Source organism: Fusarium coffeatum, assembly GCF_003316985.1.
Source record: "Fusarium coffeatum strain FIESC_28 chromosome Unknown BRIP53273_contig_122, whole genome shotgun sequence".
Classification (NCBI taxonomy): Eukaryota; Fungi; Ascomycota; class Sordariomycetes; order Hypocreales; family Nectriaceae; genus Fusarium; species Fusarium coffeatum.
This window is the reverse complement of record NW_022157915.1, coordinates 140,399-153,088: the sequence shown is the minus strand read 5'-3', so window position 1 is coordinate 153,088 and position 12,690 is coordinate 140,399. Positions and strand designations below refer to the sequence as shown.

The 12,690-nt window shown below is 50.2% G+C and overlaps 5 protein-coding genes across 5 annotated transcripts; 4 read left to right on the top strand and 1 right to left on the bottom strand.

The window, feature by feature from the left end:
- Positions 1 to 242: 242 nt before the first annotated feature.
- Positions 243 to 4,072, top strand: FIESC28_05674 (uncharacterized protein; the record flags this gene model as incomplete). Its single annotated transcript, XM_031159819.1, has 4 exons — positions 243 to 1,062; positions 1,115 to 1,380; positions 1,431 to 3,848; positions 3,902 to 4,072. 4 exons carry the CDS (start codon positions 243 to 245, stop codon positions 4,070 to 4,072), a joined length of 3,675 nt encoding a protein of 1,224 aa, XP_031016134.1.
- A 1,917-nt stretch (positions 4,073 to 5,989) lies between these two features.
- FIESC28_05673 (uncharacterized protein) lies at positions 5,990 to 8,290 on the top strand (the record flags this gene model as incomplete). The annotated part of the gene is made up of 1 exon (XM_031159818.1): positions 5,990 to 8,290. The coding sequence occupies one exon, from the start codon at positions 5,990 to 5,992 to the stop codon at positions 8,288 to 8,290; it is 2,301 nt and encodes a 766-aa protein (XP_031016133.1).
- Positions 8,291 to 9,051: 761 nt separating this feature from the next.
- FIESC28_05672 (uncharacterized protein) lies at positions 9,052 to 10,010 on the top strand (the record flags this gene model as incomplete). The annotated part of the gene is made up of 2 exons (XM_031159817.1): positions 9,052 to 9,127; positions 9,175 to 10,010. 2 exons carry the CDS (start codon positions 9,052 to 9,054, stop codon positions 10,008 to 10,010), a joined length of 912 nt encoding a protein of 303 aa, XP_031016132.1.
- A 158-nt stretch (positions 10,011 to 10,168) lies between these two features.
- On the bottom strand, positions 10,169 to 10,814 carry FIESC28_05671 (uncharacterized protein; the record flags this gene model as incomplete). Its single annotated transcript, XM_031159816.1, has 4 exons — positions 10,169 to 10,217; positions 10,267 to 10,419; positions 10,472 to 10,578; positions 10,764 to 10,814. The coding sequence occupies 4 exons, from the start codon at positions 10,812 to 10,814 to the stop codon at positions 10,169 to 10,171; spliced, it is 360 nt and encodes a 119-aa protein (XP_031016131.1).
- Positions 10,815 to 11,852: 1,038 nt separating this feature from the next.
- Positions 11,853 to 12,515, top strand: FIESC28_05670 (uncharacterized protein; the record flags this gene model as incomplete). The annotated part of the gene is made up of 1 exon (XM_031159815.1): positions 11,853 to 12,515. The coding sequence occupies one exon, from the start codon at positions 11,853 to 11,855 to the stop codon at positions 12,513 to 12,515; it is 663 nt and encodes a 220-aa protein (XP_031016130.1).
- Between the last annotated feature and the right edge of the window lie 175 nt (positions 12,516 to 12,690).

Genomic DNA, 12,690 nt, shown 5'->3' with positions numbered 1-12,690 from the left:
TACCCTCCACCGACTCCATAGCATTAACTGCGGGCTATCATCGTCAACAACACAATACCTACCGACGGATCCGGTATTCAACAGTGCACGCTTGGTCGCAGAATACGGTCGACACTGACAGAACGACTGACTGCGATACTTTATGATACCCCTCTGATTAGACTTTCAACGTTTCTCACCGTTTCACTCCTTCCACCAATTGTCGCTCGCTTCTTTGCGACGACTCCTACGAACCGCCCGCCATGGACACCGTGGACTTCGATCTCAACGATGCCCTCAAGCACTACATGTCGGACCCGGCTAGCATTGCTACGCCAGAGGCTGACGGAGCCCTCTTCGACTGCGAAAATGACCCCGAGGCCCTCACCCTGCCATTAGTCAACTCGGTCCTGAACCCGATCGTCGACGCAGTCGCCGATAACCCAGATGCAATCATGCGCGCCTCAAACATAGATTCGCTGCAGTTTCTTCTCAAGTTAGCCCCCATCTCCCTTCACCAATCCCCTGATACTACGGCTATGGGGCATCATTCTGAGCTAGAAAATCCCAGATACACCGCACACCTCCCTACCCACGCCCTCAGCAAGATCTTCGATCTAGTCATGAGCGGTTTGAGTGCAGAGGCCGACTCTGTACACACCGATATCGATTCCGCCGACGAGCAGGACACGGTTGCCCACCACAAGAAACTCCTCGAGATATTCGGTTTCCTCCTCCAATGGACGATCGCCGCCGTCGAGACCAAGGCCGCCGAGAAGACGACAGCAGCACCGGTTGCTAGAAGTCGTGGAAAGCCAAAGAAGGGCGCTGCTAAGGATAAGGATGCGGCCTGGGACTCAGCCACGCAGCTGCAGGCAGCTCTGGAAGTTATGTGCAAGGTCCTAAAGCTAAAACTCTCCAAGATCTTCCTTACAACGAGCGAGCGAGATACCTTTGTCGGTCTCCTTACTCGACCTGTATACATGATTTTGGAGAGTGAGCAGCGAGTCAAGGCCACAAGTATCAGAATGCACTGCTTCAAGGTCCTTTGCATCGCTGTGAAGCACCATGGACACGCATATGGTATGTATTGCAAGTCTTTACCACGGAAAACAGAAAGACTCACAAATGGTAGCGGCACAAATCAACATTATCCAAAACTTGACATACTTCGAGCATTTGTCAGAACCTATGGCCGAGTTTCTAAACATTTTGGCCGAGACATACGACTATCCTCAACTGGCTGATGAGGTGTTACGAGAGCTTAGCAACAAGGAGTTCAACTCCAATGATACCCGAGGACCCAAGTCGGTTTCTTCCTTTATCGCTAAGCTTTCGGAACTGGCTCCCCGATTGGTGATCAAGCAGATGACAATGCTTGCGAAGCAACTAGACAGCGAGGTAAGTGAATGAGATGGTGACAGATGCAAACTCGTGACTAACGCGAACAGTCATACACTCTTCGATGTGCCTTGATTGAGGTCTGCGGAAACATGGTTGGTTACCTTAGCAAACAGGATGAGCGCAGTGAGAACCACAAGTCCCAGCTTAATGCCTTTTTCGACGTGTTGGAAGAGCGATTCCTCGATATCAACCCTTACTGCAGATGCAGGACACTCCAAGTATACATGAAACTTTGCGATCTTGCTCAGAAATTCCCCAAGCGACGACAAAAGGCGGCTGAGCTTGCATGCAGAAGTTTGGAGGATAAGAGTAGCAATGTCCGCCGCAATGCCATCAAGCTGATGGGTACACTTATCAAGACCCATCCCTTCACAGTCATGCACGGAGCGCAGCTTTCCAGAAAGGAATGGCAAGCTCGTCTGGACAAGGTTCAGGAAGAATTGGACGCTCTCAAGCCTCCTCCTGGTGTCCCTGGCTTTGGTGGTGACCAAGCAAACACAACCGTCGATAACGAGCTTTTGGATGAGGCTACACAACTGGGCTCTCCCGTGAAGCCAACGCAGATGACCGAAGAGGACAAGGTTGCAGCCATTAAGAAGGCTCAAGAGGAAGCAGCCACTAGCGAGGCCATTGAGAAGCTCACCCTGACCAGAAGGTACTACAACGAGGCGCTCAAGTTCATCGATGTTGTCCACGACGCCACAACCACTATCTGCCAACTTCTTGGTTCAAGGAACAAGAGCGAGGTCATTGAGGCCATTGACTTCTTTGAGGTTGGTGATGCCTACAATATTGAGCAGAACAAGGTTGGCATTCGACGCATGCTTCGTCTCATCTGGACCAAGGGCAACAGCGATGAAGGCAAGGGTGTTCAAACACATCTGATCGAATGCTATAAGCGACTTTTTTTCGAGGCTCCCGACTCTTTCAGCTCCAATGATGCCGCCAACTACATTGCGCGAAACATGATCAGTCTTACCTTTGGCGCAACACCAGCCGAGCTCACCTCTCTTGAGCAGCTTTTGGCGACGATGATGAAGGGTGGCATGATTTCCGAAGTTGTTATCAACAAGTTGTGGCAAGTCTACGGTGTTCAGAAGCGTGAGATCTCGCGCACCCAGCGACGAGGTGCTATCATTGTTCTGGGTATGCTGGCAACAGCAAACCCTGAGATTGTCGTTGGCGAGATGGAGACCATGCTTCGAACAGGTCTTGGTTCCCATGGACGCAGCGACCTTCAGCTGGCCAAGTTCACCTGCATTGCTTTGAGACGAATCAACCCTACTGGACGACAGGAAAAGGACTCGCCAGTTAAGTTCTCACGATTGCCCAACGACCATGCTGTGTGCGTGAGACTTGCTGCCATCACTGAGGTCCAGTCAGACAGCAAGGAGTGGTATGGTGTAGCTGAGCAAGCTGTCAGTGCCATCTACGCTATTTCCAAGCACCCCGATACTCTCTGTTCAGACATCATTCGACGAAGGGCAAAGCAAATCTTTGGACAACCCCGATCGCCCCCATCTTCGCAGCCCAACTCTCGACCCGGATCGCGCGATGAGACTAAGCATACACCAAGTGAAGATCCAACTCAAACACAAACCCAGTCTCAATCCCAGTCCCAGGGCGAGAAGTCCAAGAAGCGTGACAACGCCATCGCTCTGTCGCAGCTTCTCTTCATCGTTGGCCACGTCGCCATCAAGCAGATTGTTCACCTTGAACTGTGCGAGCTCGACTTCAAGCGAAGAAAGCAGGAGAAGGAGAAGCAGGGTCCCGCGAAGAGCGACAAGGACAAGGAGGACGCGGACGAGCTGGATCTCATCGGAGGTACAACCGAAGACGACTTTACAGAAGCCATGACACTCATTCGTGAGCGAGAACTTTTGTACGGCCCTGAGTCGCTACTTGCTGTCTTTGGTCCTCTGGTGTCCGAGATCTGCGCCAACAACACTACATATGCCGATAAGGGACTTCAGGCCGCCGCGACACTCTGCCTCGCCAAGCTTATGTGTGTGTCGGCGGAGTACTGTGAGACCAACCTGCCACTGCTTATTACCATCATGGAGCGATCACCCAACGCGACAGTCCGAAGCAATGCCGTCATCGCCCTTGGAGATATGGCTGTTTGCTTCAACCACCTCATTGATGAAAATACCGACTTCTTGTACCGTCGTCTGGCTGATGACGATGCCTCGGTCAAGCGAACTTGTCTCATGACATTGACTTTCCTGATTTTGGCCGGACAAGTCAAGGTCAAGGGTCAGCTTGGTGAGATGGCCAAGTGTCTTGAGGATGAGGATCGTCGAATCGCGGATATGGCAAGAATGTTCTTCACTGAGCTCAGTACCAAGGACAATGCTGTCTACAACCACTTTGTCGACATGTTCAGTCTGCTCAGTGCCGGTGACAACATGGACGAGGAGAGTTTCCGCAGAATTATCAAGTTCTTGCTTGGCTTTGTCGAAAAGGTATGTCATAAGTCTACAATCGGACAAACAACAAACACTAACGCGTTGAACAGGACAAGCACGCCAAGCAACTGGCAGAGAAGCTTGCGGCTCGTCTCAGCCGGTGCGAGACAGAAAGGCAATGGAACGATGTCGCTTTTGCGTTGGGTATCCTACAGCACAAGAACGAAGAAATCACCAAGCTGGTGTCGGAAGGTTACAGGGTCGTTCAGTCCCATGCTTGAGTGTTTTAGGTGTTTCTATATTGATGTTGGGATCGGCTGCAATGACGGGATGAGTGATGCTAAATGCCATGTAATGATGAATGGATATAGACGGTTGATCTTGGTGGGAGGTCATTTGTTGTCTTTTTGCGATAGATACCAGTGTTTTGAAGAATTTTGGTATTTCAATTGTGCTGTTTCCACTTTTCTTTGCTGATGTCTTGGACATAAATCGTGGCCTCGATTGTATGTATTGTATATACTCTGTAAGTGTCATTTGGTGTTTCACCACGTTATGTCCCATATTCTCCGATACACACGAGCACAGCGTCACAAGTTTCACAGGTAACGCGAAGACATTGTACACCGACTAAAATACGAAAAGAAATAGATGACGCGTGACCAATGGTGCATGATAGATTAAACTGGTGATAATCTGGCATTCCCCAATTGATCTAGGGTAACCTCGACACGCCACAGCTGAGACCACTCTTGCATCGCGAGATCTGGAGCCCCACACAAGGTGTTCAAGTGATAGCCTCGGCCTTGACCCTCCATCAATTGAACAAAGAGAATGATTATCATTAGAAACCTCAAAACAAAGAATCTATCCGAGAAAAATGGATTGACAGGAATTATAGTATCTAATTGATGGTCTCGAGTCAAGATTGCCCCCGTAAATGTCACTTGCAAACTATAAGCTTTGTGAGCTACGAAGCTCTCGATGATTGAATGATGTGACAGGTACTGACAGGAGCTGGCCCCAGGTACAAAAGGGGCGGGGTTTCCCACTCCTGTTAGGTCTCTTTTCTATCGCGGCAGTTATCAGACGAAACTTATTCATTATTGATTGGTTCTTTTAGTATGTTACTCTGCATTCCCCTATGAAGCTGTGCTGATGGTCATTTATAGACACCACGCTACATTACCTTACTATCCTGCTATCAGTAATTTGATAGCAAATTTGTCTTGATCAGCTTCACTTGGCTGACACAATCTGATATACACACCTCATATCTCCCCCGCGTTTGGTGTGACGACGCACCCCTCCTATCGCAGCATCTTGCTTGGGTGTCGCATTGTTGGAGAAAACAAGCCAAACCTTAGGGTTGAGAGGATTGTACTTTGTTTGGCCTATTTCTTTCTTCTTTTCTTTGATAAAGTCATAAGTTAAGGAAAAGAGATAGTTAAACAAAAGCTACTTTCCACTCCGTGTAAGCTGTATCGCTTGAGATTCCACATCCATAGATACAACTTGACATCCATCTATCGATATCGAATCGCATTACGTCTATTCTCCCCCGAGATCGCGATCGCCAATCCCAGAACCCAGAACCCACCTGCGCCACCGACTTGCAAGACGATTCGCGCCGGGATTACGTTCCAGCGCTCTCCGAATCAGCCAGTGAGCGTCTCCACGTGATCACGCTACAGCGGGAAGTTCGCAAGCAGTAATTTACTACAAGGAAGGAGCTGGCCCGCGCTACAGTGGCCGAGTCTAGAGCTCAGCTGTGCCAACTTAGTGCGTCACCTTTGTTACTCTTGCGCCAGCTTCCATTCCATTTTCCTTTGAAGCATCATAGCAAAGACCAGACATCAGCCACTCGGCACCAACAGACTACACTACAACACGGAACCCTTTTTTATTATTACAAAGAGGTTTCCATCCGAAATACTGCGCACTTTTGTCCATTGACGACTCGAATACGCGATCATTGAATTGCGATTTGCACGTGCGCGCTGGTGCATCCTCACTTCGCTTTATCGCGACGCTTTTTTGGCGAGGCCATGAAGACGTCGCTACATCCACATTGTGAACGCGCCTGGCCTCAAATTCAGGCAGCCTAAAGCCGAAACAACCAGGCTTTCTCATCATACAAACCCCCACCTGTTCATGTATTATACTTAATCTAGGTATCTATTACCACCACATACACCATGTACGACAAAATCGTTCCCCTGGGCTCGCGCCTCCACTACCCCATCACCGTCACGAAACTCCTCAAGAAACCCGGCGATTCGATCAAGAAGCAGGAGAGTATCTTCGAATACAAGTTCCACTGGAAGCGCAGGGTCAACGAAGATGATTGGAGCGACGAAACTACATATACAGAGTTTGACAGTCCCGCTGAGGGCAAGCTCAAGCAATGGCGCATCAAGGAAGGTCAGGAGATAGCAGCTGATGTTGCGTGTCTGATGGTTGAAGAGGCGTGCGGCCACGAAGTACAGGTTCAAGGACTCTGCAGTTTGTGTGGCGCAGACATGACCGAGATCAACTGGGCGAGCGACAACCTCGACACAGAACGCGCCATGATCAACATGAGTCATGACCAGACTGTTCTGAGGGTCAGCGAGAGCGTCGCCACAAAGGCAGAGCACGAGAATCAGAAACGCTTACTTCGACAACGTAAACTGAGCCTTGTCGTCGATCTCGATCAAACCATCATCCATGCTTGTATCGAGCCTACCATCGGCGAGTGGCAGCGCGACCCGACAAATCCCAACCACAACGCCGTCAAAGATGTCAGGAGTTTCCAGCTCAATGACGATGGTCCTCGCGGCGTCACGAATGGTTGCACATATTATATCAAGCTTCGACCTGGATTGATGGAATTCCTTGAGGAGGTATCTAAGATGTACGAACTGCACGTTTACACGATGGGAACACGCGCCTACGCCCTCAACATCGCCAAGATTGTCGATCCCGACCAGAAGCTCTTCGGTAACCGCGTTATCAGTCGTGACGAGAATGGCAGCATCACCTCAAAGAGCTTGCAACGACTGTTCCCTGTCAGCACAGACATGGTCGTCATTATTGACGATCGTGCCGATGTCTGGCCCATGAACCGACCGAACCTGATCAAAGTGGTACCGTACGACTTCTTCAAGGGTATTGGAGATATCAACTCAAGTTTCCTACCTAAGCGACAAGATATCCTCCCCGTTTTAAAGCCCAAGCCCGTGGACAACAGCCCAAAGCTGGCACCAAAAGCTTCGCCCATGGACGAGATCGTGAGGATGAGTGGTGGCGACGATGCAGCCAGTCTGAAGACGCAGGCTGAGGAGCAGGAGAAGACTCTGGAGAAACAGATCAAGGATAGGCCCTTGTTGCATATGCAAGAGGAGCTTGATAAAGAAGATGAGCAGCAAGAAACCAGTACCACCAGCGACTCACCATCCATCCACCACCGAAATGTCCTTGTCGATGACGACGAAGAACTTATTGCTCTTCAGGACCACCTGACAGATTTACATACCTCCTTCTACGAGACATACGATAGACGGCGAGCGGAGCGAATGGAGAAGGAGGAGGGTACACATCCACCTGCGCACAGCAAATCCAAGAGGAGGCCATCTGTCGACGATGGTGTTGATCTTTCTATGGTGCCAGACGCAGGAGATATTCTTGACGAGCTCAAATCTAACGTATTATCTGGTCTCGTGATCGTGTTGTCTGGTCTAGTACCTCTTGGCGTCAGAGTAGAGGATTCTGAGATTGGACTACAAGCCCAGAGTTATGGCGCTCAGGTCTTGGACACGATATCGAGACGAGTCACACATCTTGTCGTTGCATCTTCAAGACCTAGGACAAAGAAGGTGCAGCAGGCGGCCAAGATCCCTAGTATCAAGATTGTCAACCAGAACTGGCTCACCGATTGTCTAAGCCAATGGCGAAGGCTCGACGAACGACCGTATCTTTTGGAGATCCTCGAAGCTGATAGGGAAAAGGGAGGAGACGATAATACCGAAGTCACGTCCGAAGCTGAAGAGGTCGAAGATGCCCAGACGGGTCAAGAGCTCAAGGACTTTGACTGGGGAGAAGCTGAGGATGAGCTTGCCGACTTCCTGGATGATGACGAGGATGACGATGACGATGAGAGCGTTGCCGCAACAGCTACAGAGTCTGATATGGAGACTGTGGATGGGAATTCTAAGTCAACACTCAAACGCAAGGCCGACGCAGATGAATCAGACGATGACGGCACATCAAGCATAGGCGAAAGTATCCTAGCCAAGAAGCAACGCCTGGCAAGAAACCGGGGCGCTTCCAGCCTAAGGTCAATACAGACGCCCAACGGTGACGACACAGAAGACGGCAGCCTTCCCACACCGGTGCCAACAGGCGACGAGGCAGCCGAGGATAGGGATAAGGGCCTTATCGTTAACACAGATGAGGGTCAAGATTTTGATGATGACGAGTTGGAGAGAGAATTGTTAGCGGAGTTGATGGCCAATTAGTGGCTACGGACAGAAATGAAAGCTCTCAAGAAGATGGCGTCAGGCGCTACATAGGCATGTTTACAGCATCATGGTAAAAATTTATGTATACTCTTGTAATTGCGTCGTTCAAGCAAACTAAGATGATTATTGTCCTAGAATAGAACTCTTTCAGTACGGCGAAGTGATTTATGGTGGTAAAGCTTGATGTCATAACCGTAGTTCAATGCAATTTAGATCCCACACGAAGACGACGAGAAACCAACCGGATGGATTGGAGATAGAAGCAGGCGCTCTTTTGACGATAGTGCCCAGGGCTCTAGACGGAATTTTCCGTCTGTAGGCGAAGAACAATCTAGGCGGATGGTTGGGTTCGAAGCTTAAATCGATTGCGCGCTACGGGCGATATCATCGCCGACTTGTGGTGTTGTGCAGGGATGGCTAACTATCCCGTACTAACATCATGCCACTACGGATAGTCGCGAGCGCGATAGTAAACGTTAATGTACAAACCCGTCCGCCATCGGTGTATAATCCTCCCGCTTCAACCACCAAGCGTCTCACAAAGCACATATACCATGACGATATTGACTCACTTTGTAATTACAAGTTTCTCAAAAGATCAGACTAATAAGGCAGGTGAAATGTGTATAAGAAGGACGGGTTGTCTCGTTGAATTGAGAGTGTTCCTCATCAGCTCTCCTGTTCATCTCTAGACAACTGCACACTCTTATTCCAAGACTCTACCTTTTTCACCAAGAATACTCTTTGATTATACCAAAATGGTTGCCTACAGCGGTTTTGACTCTGATAGAGATGTCCCCGATCTCTCAGGGAAGGTTCTTCTCGTCACAGGAGGTAACTCAATCACTCCATCCTCTAAGCCATATCACTAACAACTACAGGTACATCTGGCCTTGGTAGATCAGCCATCACCACCCTAGCAGCTCATGGCCCATCACACATATACTTCACTGGCCGCTCCTCAAGCTCTGCAGAATCCCTCATCAACGACATCTCCCCCATTCCTGCAACATTCCTTGAATGCGACTTGACTTCCATCGCGAGCATGCGCGCAGCTGCGAAGAAGTTCACACATGACCGTCTGGACATCTTCATCGCGAACGCAGGAGTCATGGCTGTTGATGGTCTTACACAAGATGGACTTGAAATGCAGTTTGGTGTGAACCACGTTGGTAACGCAACGCTCCTCATGGCTCTCTTGCCCACTATGCTCAAAACTGCTGAAGATCCTAAGAGTGATGTAAGATTCGTGGCTCTTACTTCACTTGGCTACGGAGGACATCCCAAGGACGGCATTATCTTTGATACCCTGCACTCGAAGCAGGAGAAAATGTCCTACGGAACGTGGGGTCGCTACGGACAGAGCAAACTTGCCAATATTGTATTCGCAAAGGAAGTCCAGAGGCGATACCCCAAGATAACCAGTGTGGTGGTTCACCCGGGTGTTATTGCTACGGGGCTGGTTACTGAGTTGAGCTTTTGGAAGAGGATGCTTGTGTATGTGACCAACCCCTGGGGATTGATGACGGTTGAGCAGGGTGGGTTGAACACTGTCTGGGCTGCGACTTCTGAGGATGCTAAGAAGGATGATGGAAAGGTTGCGTTCTATGAGCCTGTTGGAAAGGGTAATGCTGGTGATGCTTTATGCTTCGACGAAGAGATGGCAAAGAAGCTCTGGGAGTGGACCGAGGGGAAGATTGAGAGTGTCAAGATGTAGATGTCCCCTTCCTTCTTTCATCACATTTAGTTCTTTCTCAGTTAGTCAGTCAATGAAGTTGCATAACCCTTTCAATTCCAGACATTGGTGCGCAACCAATTTGTCAAAACATATATACACAGCACATCCCATCCCGCTTCCTTTCTTCTTCTTATAGCTTAGTTTGTGGTAGGAGGAGGGGTGACAGCAAAAGTCGGCCTCACAAATCTGCGATTATTAGTACACGATTAATTAATGACTGAGCAATTGCACGCACCGGTCGGTATGGTAAACCTTGGCGTTGTCGCCCAAAAGCTCCTTCTCGCGCTTCTGGTCGGCCAGGTATCGTCGGACCTGATCACGGTCCTCTTCGGCCTGGAGGAGGGGAATGAGGTTGATGCGAGCCCACATCTTTTCACGGCCGAGTTCGCTATAAGCTGTCAGTCGTTGTTCAACGAAGCTGCTAGTGCTGGGAAACGTACTTGGCTTCGCGCATGCCGCCGATCAGCTTGTACCAGCCGTAGCTCATAACGGCGCCCATGCCGAGGAGGAGGATACCAGGACGGAAACCCTTGGCGGGGAGGTTTCGCTGGGAAAAGAGTCAGCGTGTTGATTCGTGATACAATTCCTCGTTTCCATTCGATCCATCTCGTTCCGTCTCGTGGTGTAGTCCGGCCCTTCAACGTATCTCAACCAAGCCAATTGATCTCCAGGATACCCTCAGACACCACATCCCACTTCTCCGATCCTCATTAACTCCTCTGTCGAACGCACCTTGTACTGGACGGGCTCGTACCCGCCCCGAGGGGGCATATCTTGAGGCATGGTGGGCAAATCTGTCGGGCTCGGAGCCTTGTTGTATAGTTTGTCAATCCGTCCGGTAGTCTCGTTTCGTCCGTGATTCCCTCGTGCGCGGGCGGGCGAGTCTCTTGTGTCGGGTTTGCGGTTTCGGTTTCGTGAGGTGATTGATTGAAGCTGCCAAACCGAATTCCAATTGCAGCACCTGCCGTATTACGTAAGGCTGCTGGGGTGAGCTTTCCCATGCCCGGGGTAAAACCGTCTACTGGGAAAGAGGGTTACGTAAGCGGACGAGCCACTCAACTTGCACGGATTAGCAAGAGACGAAGGCATCACCAATTATCCCACCATCATCATCAAGGAAATAGTATTTTGCTGTGTTTACTTATTTCCCGGGGCTGCTCATACTTTTGGACCATTTACTCGCTGGTGTACCTTGAGCCTTGTGATCATTACTCAATCTCATCGTTCACCATCTTGGATCCGCGGCTTTGCAGAGACAACTCAATCACTATGGACTGATTAGAGGTTGTTGCTTGCGGCCGCTCTCAAGCGCCAGGCTAAACCATTCAGTACTGGAGAAGATATTGGCGAGGTCGTCCATACGCTTGTGTATTTCCATCTCACATCGAAAACAATCACTATGGCACATTCTCAGGAAGTACGGGCACCCCCCCAGGCAACCTCCGAATAAGCTGGGTAAATTGGGACACAGCCTGTGTCCTCATGCCAGCCTCAGATCACGTCGAACAGATCCCGGCAAGACTCCTCGATCCTGCAGGCAGGCCCTGGTCATACCCTGTGAGGTCCCCCGTCGTTCGTGGGACAGACATAATGGATATCAGCTGGGTCAAGGCGGCGCGACAAGTCCCAGTATTTACCCAACCACCCTGCGCCCATTACCACCCCGAGCAGAAGTCAATGCACATACAGTTCTACTTCTGGACCGCCCTCGACAGGTCAAACCGGACCTTTTGGACACCAGACCAGAGATTTGGCTGGAAACTCGGCTGGAAGCCTAAGGACATGCGCGGTATCATGCGTTGGTAGCGACACATACTGCAAATGCCGACGGAAGAAGGCGAAGACGGAACCGGCTCGGACGGAATCTGGCGTTATGCTTTGATAAGTTCACCGTGGTGGGATTGCCCGGTCTTTGACTGTCTGTTGTGGAAGCCTGAGGGGACCGACGACCTTGACTTGGGTGCGTGGGAGGTGGGCACGATGCTTGAGAAGAGGGGTCCGCGTCATTCGGTACTGGAGCGGGAATTCTTGAACAAATGGGAGCATGTTTCTACAGCTTTTCCGATGAGGAGGTTCTCGAATGGCGATGCTGTTTTGCCCATAACGCAAGACTATTTCCGTGAGAAATACGGCGATAAGGCGATGAAGTGGAATATTGGCAATGAAGCTGACGAAGCTGACGAAGCTGACGAAGCTGACGAAGCCGATGGAGCTGATGAAGTCGATGGAGCTGGTGAAGTCGATGGAGCTGGTGAAGCTGGCGAAGTTGATGGGGCCGAGGGTCTCATGGGTCTTGCGAACATTTCGATCCAAGATACCAATGATGTTTCCCGAGGAAGAGAAACCACCAATAGGGGGATGGATGTACCAGTGGACGGTCATGAGAACTTGGTTGATGGCAAGCTTTCGCATGATTCGTCCGACGAAGACCGGGTGGATGTGGCAGACTACGAGGCTTCACTACACCGGCCAGCTACTTGGTAATGGACTGTCTACTCCTTAATTTCTCCGTCGGGCGTCATGCCGCCAAAGCGTGTTAAATAGATAGCGCTTTGAGTCGTGTATTGTACCCAGCATTCTTTTCTATAGATAGTGTTTAAACTATTCTGTCACCGTTATCGAGCCTCAAGGGCATTGGAAGAATTGGTCCCTGCAGACA